The 17712-nt window shown below is 52.1% G+C and overlaps 1 protein-coding gene across 1 annotated transcript; it reads right to left on the bottom strand.

Moving 5' to 3' along the window:
- Window positions 1-2764: 2764 nt before the first annotated feature.
- Window positions 2765-6945, bottom strand: Elp2 (elongator complex protein 2). The gene is given in 10 exon segments (XM_029113178.1): window positions 2765-3074; window positions 3264-3499; window positions 3577-3826; window positions 4035-4359; window positions 4517-4748; window positions 4897-5412; window positions 5565-5761; window positions 5948-6105; window positions 6216-6316; window positions 6518-6945. Coding segments are annotated over 10 exon segments (2346 nt in total). The 5' UTR covers window positions 6641-6945; the 3' UTR covers window positions 2765-2866.
- Between the last annotated feature and the right edge of the window lie 10767 nt (window positions 6946-17712).

Here is a 17712-nt window from a genome sequence, read left to right as displayed (position 1 = left end):
AATACTGGTGACTCCATATACCGTCCTCAATTGGGTGATGATCCGTGTAAATGTTGTGTCTCTCCCACGAACTTAGAGGGAATGAGGGTGGAGGTGAAAACCCACGCTGGCAGGCATCTCGACACAGAAGGGCCCGTGTCCTATAATTTCCTGAGGGATCACCGAGGGCAGGAGGGTACATGTGAGTCCCTCGTTGGAAGCAATCGGGGGATCGACTGATGAGAGCCGTTTGGTAGGGTTTCCTCTCAGCGGGAGAAGGTCAGCACTTCAATTCGGAGCGTTGACAATGAGTAGTTGAACACGCCTCCTCCATCCTCATTCGAGCGAGGACAAGTTTAGCTGCTGCTAGAGATGAGAGATCCGAGACATATCCGCTTTTTTTGACGATGCCAGGAACTATCTTTCCGCTCCTTGACTCGACTGACTCTTTTTCCACAATATTGGTCCAATCTTCGAGTCTGATGAATTACATTGCCGTGTGGTAGGCGTCATTCCGTCGTCTGACGCTGGAGTGTCCCTCCCACCGAACTTTTCTTCCCTATTCCCCATTCCGAACGTATTTCAGAAAGAAGCGACTCGTGGGGCAATGTTTGCTGAGCGGTACGGAGAGACGGCCCGGAAAACGATGGTGAAAGAAGGGCATTTCCTCTGGATATGGACGTATTGAGTCCCTGGGCTCCGCTCTTCCCACCCCGCTCCCGTGAAGCCTAACCTCCCCGGAGGGAGGGGGAACTCATCATTATGATCGGGTAACTGGAAATTATCTCACACGTCTCAGGCCAGCAATAATTCAGCCACGTTGAACAGTACGAGTCCGACGCTCGTTCAGAGCTTTGTTGATAATAATCGATAGCTATGCCCGGGAAGTTTCGCACGTCAGACACTTCGGGCAGGGTGCGAACATGCGAGCCTCCTGAACGGAGGCAGGAGTACGATTTCGAGATTTGATCTCTACTCCAGAGAGATTCCCCCGGGCTGGGAGATGGTCCCGGAACTCTCCATCTCTGGACGTTCCGAGCGTCGGCTATTGAGGAAACTCAACCTCACTTGCGCATGACCTAGACGCGCATGCTCTGCGAGAGGGGAAATTTCGAAAGCGGTATCGTTCCTCATGGATTTCAGGGCAAACATTCCCGCCGAGAATGGATCGAGAGGTGCTACCGTTTCCCCATCAATCTAAACCTGTGCTCCTCGACAGAGGGGCAGTGTTGATCGCGGAAAACGAAATCCCTTGGTGGCGGGCAGTATTCCCTAGGTGAATCTTGACTTCGGCCTGGGTACACATGATCCAGTGGGATTCTTCTCGATGCTCTGAGCTTGAATAGATATCCAAGCGGAATTACCGAACGAAGAGTAAAAATGAGATCGGTCTCAGTCAAATATTCGGTGCATCTCACCTCCCTCGGTCCGAGTTCGATCCTTGAGAGGGCTCTCTAGGATTCCCGGGCCGGCACTTCACACAGGCAGTGGACAGTAGAAGCTTGAGGAGACGTCTGTAGAGAAAACCATGAGAAAGCCCTCACAGACAAGATAAGTTGTGAATCAAATATTGCCCGAGCGACTGACCGATTCCGCCATGGGGCATATAATCGCCATCGAGTCCTTCCCGAAGTGAAACTTCGCGATGTATTGAGGAATCACGAATTTCCTTCACAGCGGCAGGCACGCACCTGACGCATCGCTTGGGCATGGACGATGCAAGTGGGGAATTAGGCATTCGGTGCGAGAAATCGGAGAGCGTTCCCGACTGGAGGTACAAAGCATCCCTTATTAACTACCTTAACAGTTTGACCCCTTTGTTGATTTGGGAGAGGAAATCATCGTTGTCCCGCCGGAGACGACTGTCGGTTCTACTGAGAGGTCAAGCGGGCATGATCAAAATCGTTGAGGGTGTCGCGCAAATATTGATCCTAGATGGCTTCGTAGGGCCGGACTGCTCGGAGGTGAATGTGTGGGAACAGGGACCCTTTGTATTTCTTTGGGAGAATGCCTCGCCATACATCTAGGCCGAGAGGTCGGTCGGCGGATGACTGACTGAGCCGCACTCCTAGTCCCTCTCGCATCCTCAGCTTCCAGAACACGCTCCGACTCCTGCCACACTTTCAGCGTTTGATGTAAATTGAGGATATCGCATTGAAGTCGATTCCTTTGGCCATCCGCCCGCTCAAAGATGCTTTTGATGCTCTCACCCTGGAAATACAACTGTCCATGTCCAGTATTTCGGCTCGTTCTGCCCAGGCATACATCAGGCAGGAGGCCCCTTTGCCTCCCAGCCTCCCGTGCCGCCTCGAATCTCTCCCTCGGACTCTCGTCTTCGACCCGGGCTGACGACTGCACTTGATACATCTTTCTGGACATGAAGGACAGATTATTATCAGGGATCGCGCCAGACGCAGCGTTTATTTGACAAACTATCGAGGTTATGCCGTATCGGCAGTGTTCTCCACGAGAGCACGGTCAGCAGATTATCACCACGTCAGCCACCAGGCGACATTAAACTCGAGGGTCTTTCGACTACACCAGCCCGTATAAGCTGGCGGGGACCCCAGTTTCCTAATGGGCTAGCCGTAGCTCCCTGCCGATGTTCCAAGACTTCACAAGCCTCGAAGACTCTTTCAAAGAGCAAGGTCAGACACACCGAGCGAAGTGTCACTTGCAGGAGGTCTCTGACATAGCCGCTTCCTCCGGAATCTCCTGGAGGAAGTCTCAGCATAGTTCCCGCGCACCGATCGCTGACCAATGAAGGAACTGTCGCGGGAAGCTCCACTCATCCTGAATGATCTTCGCGTCGCCTTCCTCTAGAAAATGATGTTCATCACGAGTTCGGAGCTTCCTGCGCCGATTCCTTATGGGAGCCCGAAATGGTTCATCGGATTCGGTGGATTTTTACGGAATGATCGTCGGAGCAAGAAGCAAGCAGCGTTTCCGTGTGTCGGGGACTGAATTCCAGAGCGTTGACCGTGCTGTCGTGGCATCTGATCCGATGGGATCTCTCGACAGTGATCGCATCGTGGCCCAACCCAATATCGTAAGTTTCAATCAGCCCATTGTCGAGACCCGCTGCCAAGAGGACCCTGGAAAGGGGAAGCAAATGATTATCAGAGAAATCAAGCTCAGGTAGAACGGAACGTGTATCATACCTACATCGATATACGAAATCCATTCCTATATCGACGTCTGAGCAGTGCAATGGGTGCCAGAGAGAAAGTGTGGATCAGATTGAAGGTCGCTGGTGAACGATGCGACGGTGGGAATGGGCTTACCGTCCAGTCGTGCTCGGCATCGCTGCGAACGCGAGAGCGGTCACGGAGTCTTCGAGGTCTAGAACGTTTTTCGACACATAGTCGCCCATAAGAGGGTGTTTCGTCTCGGACTTGCCCCAGATTACCACTCGCTTGTCTCGGGAGCACGTTGCGAACACGTTCGACCCGTCGGGTCCGAAAGCACACGACCAGATAATTCTCTGGTGGACGCTACAGGTCTTGTCCACGTAAGCTATCTAAAATTCAGGGTAGAATGAATTGAATAGCCAAGTACTCCCGCTTCCATATCTTGAAACGAAAGCGGAGTCCATACCTTGACAAAGTCGCTCTCGAACTTCTCCCACAACGCCCAAGTTCTATCGCGCGAAACCGTCAGAATCTGTTTCCCGTTCCTGCTGAATGCAATCTTGGTCACCGTCAACTGATGATGCTCGAGCTTTTGAATGATTTTCCAGTCTTTGGGGTCCCAGAGAATGACGGCAGCATGTTTGGCCGACTGAGCTTTGCAGGCAGAGGCGACTACTGAGCCTCCCGGCGACGATGATACGGTGAATAATTCGTATCTGGAATCGATTTCAGTTTCAGAGGAAAATTTTCTGCGATTTTGCTCCGAACTGTGTGAGCTCTCGATTTCTGATATGAGCTATGCTCCCCTGCGGAGATTTCTCTCGTGGGCGGAAAAAATCATCCAGCGACAACTTGGATCTCCATCTGTCCGAACAGCAGGTGGGGTCGGGAATATGGACACGACATACTGGTGAAATGTCTCACCCATGCCCGTAGAGTTTCCGCACTTCATGCCACAATGTGTTCTGAGCCAAGGTTTCCTCCGTCGGAGGCGAGATCAACTCTATCGGTCTGAAGTAAAAGTCCTCTTGGTTGTCCTTCGGATTGCCGCTCTTTTCTTCATCTCTTTGCGATCTCAAGTCGGCCTCATATACGGCTTTATTGGAAAGTCCGAGAGCGGCTACCGAAGCACCCTCTGGCAGTTTGGATATTTCATCTTCTGTCGTGAGATCTGCTTCGGTTAACCTCTTGAAGTTCAGAGCGAAGTTTTTTGTGGCGCTGAAGGCTCGAAGAACTTTCTCCTCGGCTCCTGGAATCGCAAACGGGAATCCGGGTTCGATCTGCTGCTTGACGAAATCAGAGGCTACATGGACTTCCCCGGAGAACCTGGAAAGGCCTGGAATGCCCCATGGGAGAGATCCTCGATCTGAGGATCACCGTTCCTGCGATGCCGTCACTGCACTTACCGGAGACGAAGGAGGTTTCTGTCAGAGATGATATACACGACAGATCATGACCGTGGATTTGCGGTCTCGCGAGCTCCTTCCAAGACCTATGCGATCCCCATTGACCATGTAGTCTCGTCGTCTGGTCGTCAGAGCAGCTGAGTAGGTAACTTCCGCTCGGAGACCAGGACAAGTCTCTTACAGGGCCAAAATGACCCCCAGGAACTTCACAGGGTACCCATTCCTCTTTTCCCTGGACCGCCCGAAAAAGGAAAATTTCCTAAGGTTAATGCTGAGACAGTGGCGGAGTGATCATTGCGTGAATTCAAGAGAGCAAGGCAAGCTACAGCTCACCTCAGATCACATGCTTTCGATCAGCAGGTTTGATCGGAATAACTTACCTCGTCAATCTGAACTCTCCAAAGATGGAAACTGCCGTGGAAGCCACTCGCTAGCACCCGTCTGCCTTCAGGGTCCCAGACTGCCCCGAAAAATCCCAAATTATTTCCCCCGACTCCTCCGACGCGAACTTTGTCGATCCAGACATCGCAGTCGTTCGATAATTCCCAGATGATGATGGACTTGTCGATCGATGCTGATAGCAATCTCAAGGCGCTCGGATGCCATCTGACTGAATAGATCCATCCCGTATGGCCCTCGAGGACTGTCTCTAATTCCGCTTGCAGGTGTCTCCCTGGAATCGATCATCAATTTGAGAATATGATGCTCGTCTCGTGTGTCACGGCCCTCGCCTAATAGCAGTCTCTCAACGAACCTCTGATGTGTAATTCAATTTTCCTGACTTCCAGCTCTTCATCGGTGGCTTCCCCGAAGGTCGATATCCTCCACATCCCAATAAGGTTATCCTGAGCGCAGGTGGCCACAAGAAGATCGCCTGAGTTCAAGAAGAATTTTAGCTTCGAGAGATTCTTGAAGATAGATCCAAGAATCTGGACAGATCCCAATTGGGGCATGCGGACCAGAATCCGACTGAAAAGAAACCATGAATCATCTCGGAACGCTCCTCTAGATAACATCGTAGGTTAGCGGTACCTTGATGCTCCCGGACGTCGATACCGCGGACCCAGTCTTCGTGATTGCAGAGCTTGCAGAGCTCTTGGAAACATCCATCTTCGAAAGCCATGACTTGAACCTCGCAGGATGTCCATCCAATGAATAGCAGAATCGTCCCATAGGCTTTGAATATACGAACGCACAACGGAGTATTACTCCCGTGAGTGACTTGAGAAACCAGCGTAGGCGAGGCTGCGAAAAGGCATGATTGAAAAGTTCGTGAGTGAAGGTCTCGATCACGGCTTCCGACGGAGTCTTCACATAGATGTCTCGAATACGAAAACCCCCATGAGGGGTCAAAATCGAGGGGGTAGGCGCCGACCGAGCCTGAGGCGGAGCACGGAGCGCTCCTATGGGCCTAGATTCTGAAACACTCACCATTATCGACCTTCCAGACACGAACGGTGTCGTCAGCACCACCCGAAATCACCCACGTGACCGCAGCGTCTTCATCGAAGACATCCCCGAACATTTGCGCTCCTGGACATTCTAAAGTTACCTCCGTCGAGCCCTGCGTCAGATTACAAGTGCCGTCTCTGGGAAATCGGAAGATTGAGTTAGTCCATCAATCACGTACATGTTCCACAAGGAAAAGTCCCGAGGTCATTCCCAGTACGACAGTATGAAGTATGATTAATTATTCCACCTGGAACAAGTGAGCAAGCTCCGCTTAGATGAGCTGACAGAGGTGATTTTGTCCTTGTGGCGGATACGCGAGTTCTTCACCAAGCCGTGACCGTCGTTTCCCTGAAACCAGAATCGGGCTTTCCTCGACTAATTCGCAGACATACTCTCTAATGGGCTTTCGTGCCAATTTCTCTTGGATAGCGAGGGCGTCTATTGCGTCCATTGTTAACATGAAGAATATTTAAGGAGCTTAAATTCTCTTGAGCTCGCGTTGCCGATTTTCGATTTTGACCGAACCGCACCAACAGGAAACTTCCTCACCTCAAAATCATACTCGATGAGCGAGTTTGCAGCACCGTAGAAAAGGTTACCATTTTCGGACCACGTAAGACACAAAGGTGTGTTGTTGCAAGCCACTGAGCAGTAGTCGAGTGACGGTGCCATCTCTGGACGAATCGAGTGGGGGAGTCGTCGACTCCCGAAGGCGCGAAGAAAATTTCAGGCCGACAATTTCGAAATGTCGAACCTCGAGACGCGGTGAATCAAGAGATGAGGTTTTGCCGCCGGCTCTTACCAACTGACGGCCCGATGATCGAGCGCTGACTTGAGTTTACCCCAACAGGATGAGCTTCGCGCTTTCTTCATAGGGCGCTAACGCTTAGAAAAGATCAGCGATCGATTTTCCAGAGATCACAAGGATTGACTGACAATTCCAACGAGAAGTGCGCGCGTGGTAGGATGGATCAATCAATCAGCTGTGCAGACGGTAACGTGTGCCGCATGCATGTGCTTTGACGATTCCGTCGGTTAAGGTTTAATCCGCGGAAGCTTGCCGCGCGTCGCGAAGGGAAGGACGATGGAAGTCTGAGGCGAGTCGGTCCAACACGACTGAGTGAATATTTTGAGAGTCTCGATACGGAGGAAAGCGTTCTCTCGGACGGCCTTCGAAAGGCTGGACGGCTGCTGTTCCGGCTTCGGTTGAGAGGATTCCATCCGTGGCTCGCGAGAGGCGCGAATCGAGTTCGCCCGGAGCGGCGCACGAAGTCCAGCCAGATTCCCTGGCTGAGTTCTCTGGTTGGATTCCCTGATCATCCTGATGCTGAGTCTTGTGGCCCTTGACATCCCAACCCTATCGATTGCTTGTTTATGAGAGACAAGCCATTCTCGGATCGCCTCCACTTTCCGAGATCGACGAGTCTCTCACCTCGCTCAGAAAATCGATCGACTCTCGTCCCGAGAATAAGACTTCTGGAAGAGTCGAAATAGAATATAGGGGTGTCCGCTATGAAGTGGATCACGCTTGAAAGCTCACTCCGGATAGGATACTGTGAGCTAGCATCTGAGTTTTCGTCAGAGCGCACCCATTTGGCACCTCTCATGAGCTCGTATCCTAGCACACCCCTAGATCCACGACAGATTGGATTCAATTTTCAATTGACAATCAGTGGGGCTCGACTTCCGACGCGGCTTTTTAGCCGGGAATCCGTGGCATTTCCAGGTCCCCATCGACTTTCTTTGGAGAAACGCCAGGCAATGCAACGAAAGATCGCGGTAACAAAACGCGACGGAAGTCGAGCCCTAATAATTCGATATCATTCCTCCGAGATTCCTGTCCCCGATCCTATCAGGAGATCATGAGGATCAAGAGGATACACATGAGTATCGAAATCGGAAACAATTGAACAATGATGTCTCGATTGCAATTTTCGGCGCGCGGGATGGAAATCCAGATACTTACTTCTCAATGGTCGCTCACTGATCCTTATGAAGTCCCCTCTCGGAGCGCCATCGTGAGTCGCGGTCTCCCAGTATCCGAAAGGGTGCCGCAGACCTTCGAGAACGGGTTCCCTTACCCCTGGAGTACCGCGGCAATCCCCGAGCGGACGGCTCCTTGATACGAGAGGTACTCGCATTTCCGTGAGGGGCTGGAGGGGACCGAGCTGATCCCGACGGAGGAGGCGGGGAGTATTCCTCCGAAAACACTAACTAAGACAAGCGGACGATTGCCGGCTTCTGCTGGAGTTCTAATGACGATCGGAGGGGACTGTGTTGCTCAGATAGGTTTGATCCTGAGAACTTGGCCTGACAGGTCTTGTTTCAAATGCATGCGCCTTCCTGAATGATATCTATATCGGGGTGAAATGGCATTCTTGATTTCGCGCTGAAACCGCCCTCCACCCTGGGTAGCAGGAGCGTACCCAGGGGGCGGCGAGGGGGCCAGGACTCCTCCAAGAATTTTCGGTTCCGATACCCAAGCCTGGGCCGCGAGAAGGCGCGTCATCGATTCCAGTTCGAGCCCACCTTCCCCGGATCCGACTTGCCTTCCCCCGCTTCCCCCGCAAAGAAAGCTGGACACGAGCCTATGGGGTGGTGCTGAGGATCAGTCGAGAGTTGAACTCCCCACGATACAGAGTTGGCCCCAGACTCTCAGGGCTAACTCCTCATAATTTTCCGTCAGAGAGTTTTCCGTTACCACGTAATCCTTCTTCGGAATAATTGTCGTGAACAATCTCGGGGGACTATTGAAGTTGCGGGGAAATGCAGTCATCGCTTATTGTAGCTCCATCTTACGGGCAGGTAGACTCGAGCGGCAGTTTTTGCTCGCTCGCGTCTTCCATGCAGATCTAATCATAAGATTGATCTTCTCACCTCGAGTATGCCGCTTAATGGAACGACATACAGACACCCACACGGATAGACGAAGAGCCGATGTGCGGGGCGATGTTTTCGCGTCGCTAGGTGAACGCGTCGTTGGGGTGGAATAGATTCTCACAATAAATGGAGGGAAGAGCTTAGCGAACGAAGACCCCAAGGAACTCGGCAGGAGATCAGCTATGCCAAAAATGCATACAGCTCCGTGCTCATATTTCCTGTACATTCGTACCATCAGGAGGAGCAGGAGCAGCGATGGCGCGATGCTTTCATTAAAAAGCAATATGTCATCCCTGACAAACTATGGCGCCGAGTCTTCCCAAAACTTTCCCACAAGGGCGGATTTCCCAAGGAAGAACATCGGCATTCAGTCACGGAGCACTGTAGAAATTTCTCCTTCCCTCCGGTCATGGCTCGCCGGCTTCCAGTTCAGCCGGCTTGCATTCCGAAGAGCCGTCGAAACCTTGAGACGCTTGCGTGATACTTGTGGAAATGTGGACTCTCAACGATGCAGCTTTTGTGTCTCTCCTTCTTTCTGCTCGGACTCCAGCTCGGAGAGCTCTTTGACAAAGTTTCTCTTCTCCGGATCGTTGTCACGTATCCCCGCCATCAATGGCCCAGCACCGAATTCCGATTACACAAAAGGCTACGAGAGTTGAATCCTCAAATCGCTCGCGAGAACCGAAACAATCTCCCTTTGTCAACGATATATCCGCCGCTGCCGCCTTTCTCCCTGTGTATCGAACTGCAGCCAACATCATTTCCCGATAGTTTGTCCCTTGTCCCTGATGCACTCGGCGCTGCTGCTCGCGCTCGCGTCTGCTCGAAAAATGGAGGAATCACTGGAGAAGGAGTTGACGAGCAAGTGACCGTAGAGGCAGACACGGAATCGAGGAAAGGTCTCGTTGTTATTTTGAGTACATAACTTTTACTTTCCCTGGGTGGAAGAAGTCCACGGAATCGCCTACTCGATCGAGGGACGAACGCTCTCTGGTACACCAGTACTGTCCAGCCCTCCATTCCCCTTCCACCGGCTTCATCCTCGATCGCCCGGCGGTCTGTACGGCCATACTCGTATTCGAACCCCACACGGAAATCGAAAATGCCGGCAGAGCTTCCCAAGGGGGCAGGCTCAGGGTCGAGGGCTGAGCCTTCCGGATTCGGTGCATGAAATAATTGGTGACCGGTCGCGCCTCCAGTCTGGACGAAAACGATGAAAAATCCCTGTTGTATGTAGTTAGCGTCGACACTGGATAAATTCCTCTGCTTCCCGCTCTAATCCTCGTACCGAATCAGAGTTGCTCATGTTCCTTTTCTGAACGGACCCACAGCTCAGCCACCAAATCTAGAGCAATTGCTGAGGGAAGTACAAAACGTGGACTGGTTTAGCTCTCCCACCGGGGCCAGTTCATCAGTACTTTCGATGCACGGAAGCTGGGGCTCCTGACGGCGTATGCAAATAATTGGAGGGAGCCGGCTCAGCCCTAGCGTCTCGTAAGACAATTAAAAGATTCCAAGATTCGAGGAGACGCTCCTCGAGCAGAATCCAATGGACTATCCCTAATTGGCTCAAAATGATAAGATCATCCCGAGAGTCGAAGATTGCGGGGAACTCGTGGCATAATTCATCGATTGAAGCCGCTGAAAGAAGAGGATCCCGACGCTTTTAGCGGAAGAAGGAAATTAGGTGGGGAAGCAGGGGAGACGAAACCTTCAACCCAGTCACGTAACGTTGCTCACTCCTAGCGTGGACTAAATCTTCATCTCGTTTCTGAGCAGGTGACAATCTGCGACGAGTGGAGCGCGGAGCTAGGGATTGTGCCCCGTATTGATGGTCTCCACATCAATGTCGAGACATTTTCGGGGCAATGGACGAAGATCTCCGAGTGGCTCGAAGGATTCTGAGACTCCTCCACGACACTTCTGTGGGTCCGAGATATCTTCCTCCCGGGGGATATGCGCATTCAATGAGCAAGGTCCCCACGTCGCTCATCGAATTGGATAAATTTATAAATATTGGCTCAGGCAAGAATCTCCGCGGAGGGAAGCCAATGCTTAGTTGACACGGTACGATATATCGATCAACCAGATGATCAATGATGAGGTGAGCACCAGCAGTGTCCGAAGTCCCCATCCCGTTTCACGTCGTTGAGGTCCTTGAAGTTCATCGGAGCCGTTCCACCACGATCCTCGACTGATAACAGACTCGTGCGGCTAGAGTCTGGGGGGCAATGAACCTTCCCTTCCAGAATTATCCGATCATACTCGAGGTCCGGAGTCCCCAAAAGCTATTCGGGGCTCAGATGGAAGCCTAGATGGTGATATGTATTAATTTACAATACAATTGAACATATGTCAAGGAGAACCCGCACTCAAAGTCAGTAATCGAACTTTAATTACATTGATACTCATATATCACGAGTACTGGCGCGGAGACCGAACGATATTCCAGTCAGTCGATTTGGGTAGAGAAGATCATTCCATTCATCAGTACTATATCTTTCTAGACACGTCGAAATATCAACTCCCACCGAGCTGTATCGTTTATCTCAACACGATATCAATCATTTTTTGACATCTACGGTGAAGCGCGACAGTTTGAGTCAGTCCGCGAAAAGGAAAGGTTGGCTCCGAGATACGGTTCGATTCCCGTCGGAGCGAAACGGTCGGAATCTCATCCTGGGTATAATTTTTAAACTTTATTGCACTACGCTCAGATTCATCCCTTTCGAAGATAGCAACGAACATTTCTGCTCAGGCGGGTCTCTCGATAGAGTGAACCGAGTTCGGTAGACGAGACACTTGAATTCGGCCGGGCGTAGGTCGCTCTCAGGAAGTACACTCGCGACCCGAAGCTGAAATTACATGACCAATTTTAAGCCTTCTCCGGTCGCCTCGGGGAAGGGATTCGGGTCGTCGTCGCCGCCCAGCATCCGGGAGGGGTTCCGAGCTGCTTGCTATTTGCCAGGCAATAGTTGAAAGTCATGAGTGCGAGGTGCTGACTAGACATGTCCACTTCCGTTCCATTCTTCACTCAAACAGACACGTGAAGGGGCAGTGATTAATTTCGCGTGGGACTCTCCGGCGTCAATCGTTCTAGAAGTGGAGATACGGCTCACTAGGGAGTGCGAGAGGCCGGACGATTCACTAAGCTGTTGAAGGGTTCGGTCGGACCATCCGATTTGAGGCCGCGCGCCGGCCGCAGAGGAACCACGGCGGGCGTACCAGGGTCGCGAGCGCCCTCACGGAGTTCAAGCTTTTGAAAAGGCCCAACTGCAACTTTTAATCAAAACTCCGGGTATTCCCGTATCGCATTCTTCGTCCTCTCTGATTTTGCTCGAGTATCGATATCCTTGAAATTTGTTGAAAATCGATCCTCGTTAGCCGAGCGCCCGCCGCGGCGCCAGCGTCGTCGCCGCCATCACTCTCTGTCGATTGTTGTCGCTGTCACCGTTGCCGTGGTAGTTCTCGATTACACAGCACCCCCAATTTGCTCGCGAGCGCGACCCTCTTACTTTTGCTTGTTCTTTCGGCCCTTAGGCACACACGCACGTCACCATCTTCCAGTCAGCTGGCAGTTGTACGCGGCTTCTCTGCGTTTCGGGGCCCGGCTGATCCAATTACGTTGAACTCCTTTGAGCTTCCTCCTCCTGAAACCCCTTTCCTGCGTCACCGAGAGCTCGTCGTCCTCATATGAGTCGCAGGACGTCGTTTCACTGGAAACAGGAGTGGAGCATACGATGGCCATGCTGGTTATTCTCAATTTCCTTCTTCTATTTCAGATATAAAACTCGAGCTTAAGTAGTTTAAATATCCATGTAGTCCGTGATGGTCGACTCCTCCCGGGAAATCCCCCGTGGATCCGTACGATGGAATTCGCATCGGTGACTGGTAACTGCGAACTCTGATGTCCGAATCTGCGCGGGAAAGGCACCCGCGGATCCCAATGAGCTTCGCAGATTGTCGGAAAGCTCGGAGCCCCTGTAATTATCATCATCCATAAAATTCGCAACTCATCGAAATCATTCATAGAATTTCGCTGGGGTTGAACGACGTCTCTGGTTCGTTCACGTTATTCCCCCGTCCCAGCGTCTTGACGCTCTTGACATCTCAATCCTATTCGATTGATGATGAGATAGATAAGCCGTCCTCCGGATCTCCTTCATTTTTCGAGATCGTCGAGTCTCCCGCCACCGCCCGTGCAGAAAATCGATGGTCCAATTGACTCTCGTCCCGAGAATCAGACTTCGAAATGAGTTGGAATAACAGATGAGGGAGCGATGACGGCCCCGATCCGGGGAGTGACCTTTTCGGAGCTCCGACGGGGCTTTCGCGATGAGTTCCCTCCTGATTGAACAGGAATCGGGAAGAAAGGAGCATCAGCGGCCGCACCCCATCTGCGTCTCCTTCTCCGTGTATTTCAATCAGCATGAAGTGTATGACAGAAGGCGGACCAAGCGGGCTTCACGCTGCTGAATCATCATCATCATAATATAACAACCATCAACGACACAATCTAACAAATACACTCACTTACTCAGTGGTCGCTCCACGAGCTGCCCGTTCGTTCCTGTTCCTCTCTGCCTGTCGCTTCCTTTCCTCTTTCTGCGGATGAAATATTCATTTCGGACATTTATCATAGGGATCCCGTGGGGAAGGATACCATCACGGAGTGCTGCCGCCGCGCCGCCCAGTCGACCTGTCTTCGGGAGAAAAAAGCCCGGGTCGCCTCAACATTTCAGCCGGGGCGTCCTTTCCTTTCAGGGGGCGCGAAGAATAATTCCTCACAATGGAAAAATCGCCTCGCTCCGCAGTCGATTACGAGGGTATGATCCGCTAAGATCTTGACGATCGATCCGCGAGAGACCGAGTTCATTGCAACAAATCGCGTATGACGATCGAGGCTCGCCGGGGAACGACGGCCCTCTGCTTCGCCCTAGGAAAGTGTCTCATAATTTACTTGCGGAGGCTCGAGAAATGCCGTCTACCGGGGAGTCCTAATTTCTCAGAGAGCAAAATCATCAGCAATGTGTTAGCCAAAAGCTCCCATGGTTCATTTCGACTTGGTTTCCGTCATTGTCGTGGTCGTTGTTGTTATCGTAATAGACGACGTCGTCGCTGTCGTGTAAAAGGGCCCTCATGGCCGTCTGCGATGATGACGCCGGCCATGGGGTTGTCGACGTCTCGCTCTGTCCGATGACAAATGTATTTGCCGTCTGCCCCTGTCCCGATGGTAATATTATGATAATTCTCATCCTGCGCCTGAACCTTTCTCTATGGCTGGCGCCGGCACCCCTACGGACTCTTCTCAGGGGAACGGAGAGACGATAAGCTAATAGATAGCGACTATTTACATATAAGAAGACGAATCCATCCCATCTTTGACAGTCATCGAAGAGCCTCTTGGCCCGAGCAGAGCGAACGATCGAACGAGGAACCGACTGACAGTACCCAGCTGAACTCACTGACTAGCTGGCTGGCTGGACGGCGGATTCTGTCGGCTGAGTGACTGACCGACCGACCGACCGACTGTCAAGCGGACGATCGGGAGCACGTCGACAAGCGGACGCTGAACGACGAAACGAAGGGGTGGTGGCGTATCGAGAGGGCCCGCGGGTCGCTAAGGGGTTCGCTCGCCCGCTCACGCGATCGGCGGCTCCGGCGGGCGGTCACTCGGCTGGACACCCTTGAGCCTCGGGCGATAACTGTCGTTGCATACAGCAGTCCCCTGAATCTCATAAGTTGCTGAAGTTGGTCGGTCGGAGCCGCTCGACTCGTCGAACGCAATATGCTATCGACGTCCTGTCAATCTCGTTGCATATGCTCTCCAGAATAAACCGTAAGAATAGCCCGCATCGTGTTCCGATCCGGTGCGGCTCTCGATCACAAAACTTTCCTTCTGATGAATGCCATGTTTTATTTATGTGACAGACACATATCATCAGGGGAGTAGGCTCCCAGCATGATTCAGTCCGAGACTTCTTGGTCAGTATTCTGACGCGGGGATCACGCGAGAGATTTTTGAGAGAAATGCGGAGTAATCCATGAGTTTCATTGGATTGAATTTCCGTCTCAACTTTTTGCACTTCAAGATGAGTTTGAGTGAATGACATCTCGGAGTAGGCCATCTGGGGTTGAAGAAAAGAACGAGCTATTTCGATATTATTGTGAAGAAGAGGAAGAGGATAAGGGTTCGAATTGGAGGAGTAATTCGTGTTGATCCGCGCCCGGGGAAAGTACTCTAAGTGAGAGAAGGGGATTCGACGAAAGACTGCTTGTCATTGGATTGTGTCACTTCCTTGCGTCGGATCGAAGGATGCACGTTTGTGAGCGAGGGAGCCTCGCTCGATTTTCTGGTTTCGATTCGCGAGGGCAGAATCTTGCCGCACACACCGGTTGAATGTTCAGATCGAGGGAGAATGAAAAATGAATGATCAACTGTCGCAGATTGGTATTCAGGTGCCTTTTTTCGTATCGGAAGAAAAACGGTCTTCGGAATCCGGGTTTCGCAAATGCCCACAGTCAAAAACTACGAGAATCTCGAGCTTGAGACCGAGAGCCGTTCCAAAGAGGTCGTTGAGGCGATTATAGAGGCTCATGAGACTGCCCTTCGCATCTTCGACAGTTCTCGCGATCATGTGCCAAAATAATCCGCAAGTAAATCGGAAACTACGAGGATCTCAAGGAGGCGAAGGAGTCTCCCTCCGAGGACATTGGCACCGACCAATTCGCAGAGAAGGAATCATCTTCCCATCTCCAATAGTCTTCGAAAACATTCAAAAAAGCCGGTAAAATTCGAAAATTCTGAAGAACTCGAGAGCCTTAAGGATCCCAATGATGGGGTCGGAGGGTCAGCTGTAGAGGTCATCAGGGCTTATCATTCAGGAGCGCTTTCGAAGTGAGAAAAAATACGTTGCCCTTCCCGAAACGGTTTGATTAAAACGGGTCCTTTGGGCAACTAGTTTGTGCTGTTTGACAGAATTATGTACCGAATCGCGATCGGATCTTGAGCCTCAATCATAGGCACCCCCAGACAATGATGGGTTGCACAGCGAAGCGAACTGTATTGCGATCGATTACTTCGGGTCGCATCGTCAGGCCGACAACGCTGAAATACGTTTGGCGATATGGCGGCGCATGATATCCTCACGTGATGTTATGAGAGGGGATACGCTCCAGACCACGGCCGCGCGACGTGTCTCCCAAATGCAAATAGATATTGTCGAGAGTCGGCGGTACAAGAATTTAACCTCCGACACAACGAGCGAGAGGAGGAGGAGGAGAACCCCTCGAGAGGATTCGAAGCTCCGAAGGTGAAGTCAGCAGCTTTAGCAGCGGCAAAACCAGCAAGTCGCAGCGAGTCGCAACAGTCGACCGAACGCGCATTATAAAAGCATTGGCTGCTCCTGAAGACGGCATGGGATGCACGTTGTGTGCACGCCTGGCACGTTGCATACCACAGCCAATCGGGCGGAATCCCCCGGCTCGAACTCTTGCGGCGGCAAGGAATTTGGTTTCGCATATCCGTATCAGGTCGGAGCAGCGGCGGTCTCAACAGCATCTTAGCTCGCTTCGTTGCGGCAAAAGTGGACGCTCGCAGGGGGTTCCTCTTCTTCGTTCGGTGGGTCAGCTGGATGCCGTCGCCTTCGTCTCGGAAACCGAGATCGGCGCGCCGCTCGGTCGAGCGGGTGGGCGCACGGCCAAGGAGCGACTGAGCAATGGGCGACAGGGTCGGGTGGTACGCAGTGGGCGCCCTAAATGGCGCGGAATATTTCATCTTGATTTATGTGGATAAAGCCCATAGAGAGAGAGAGAGCGAAACGGACGCTTCTAATATCACACAGAAGCGGCCGGGAGACCGGGGGGGGGTAGCACCCACTAACACATATACAGCTTAACGCGATGCTCGACGTGCCCAGGAGAACAGCAGAAAATAACGCGCGAAAAATGTCCCGCCAAGCAGCTACTCTCTTCAGCGGATGGAGTCCGATGAGTCAGCGGCGCGACGCGGCGCTTCTGTCGACACGTCAGCGGGGCTGCCACACGATAATTTTCAGGGAACAGAGGGAGAGACGCCAAGCTCGTAGATTTTCGGTGGAGCCAGATGGACCGGAGCCAGAAATTCAGTCGGGTGAATCCCTCAACCAACATAGGCGGTAGAATCTCGCCACTTAGAGCTCCATTGCAGGCACGATGGTTGAAAAAAATCCGTTCTGCGGAGACTCTCGTGGTCGCTCCACGAATGGGATGCGCGGACTCACAGATATCTCGAAGCTGCCGGTCATCCGTGAGCTTTTGCCTCGACTCGAACGGTGGAGGATACGACATTTATACGTACACATGTGAGCGCAAGAAGGAGCGAATACGTATGGACGGTGAATATTGCGATGGAAACGAAAGGGTCGCTGTCTCCCTCGTCGTCGAAGGGAATCTTGGATTGGAGTGTCTCTCAGAATTGAGCCAATTCGACACGACGGGCCGATTGAAAAGGTTGACTGACGCAGGGCTCGTCGAGAATTCCCGTTCGCCGGCCCATGTGCTGAGTCAGTTGCTCATTCTCCTTGAGTGAAGGAAGGAGTAAGTGAGTTTTATGATCGAGTAGGCTTTGGATGTACACGTTGTCCCCCCTTCGATGAGAGGAACGACGACGAATTCGTGCTTCTTCGCCTTCCTTGATTTTCGTCAATTATTCCCGGGCTCCTTTTTTTTCGCTGACCTCCGGCAGTCTCTCCACGCGACGCCTCAACCCTCGGCTGAAGATGACGAAAACTTCACGGATTGACGACTCACTATCGAGGATTTCCCTGCGCGATACCAGGGCGTCCCTGGCGATAGTGCTTCCCCCGGATATAATTGGGTTCGAT

This window comes from Galendromus occidentalis, unplaced genomic scaffold (genome assembly GCF_000255335.2).
Source record: "Galendromus occidentalis unplaced genomic scaffold, Mocc_1.1 scf7180000076381, whole genome shotgun sequence".
NCBI classification, from domain to species: domain Eukaryota; kingdom Metazoa; phylum Arthropoda; class Arachnida; order Mesostigmata; family Phytoseiidae; genus Galendromus; species Galendromus occidentalis.
This window is presented reverse-complemented; position numbering and strand designations above follow the sequence as displayed.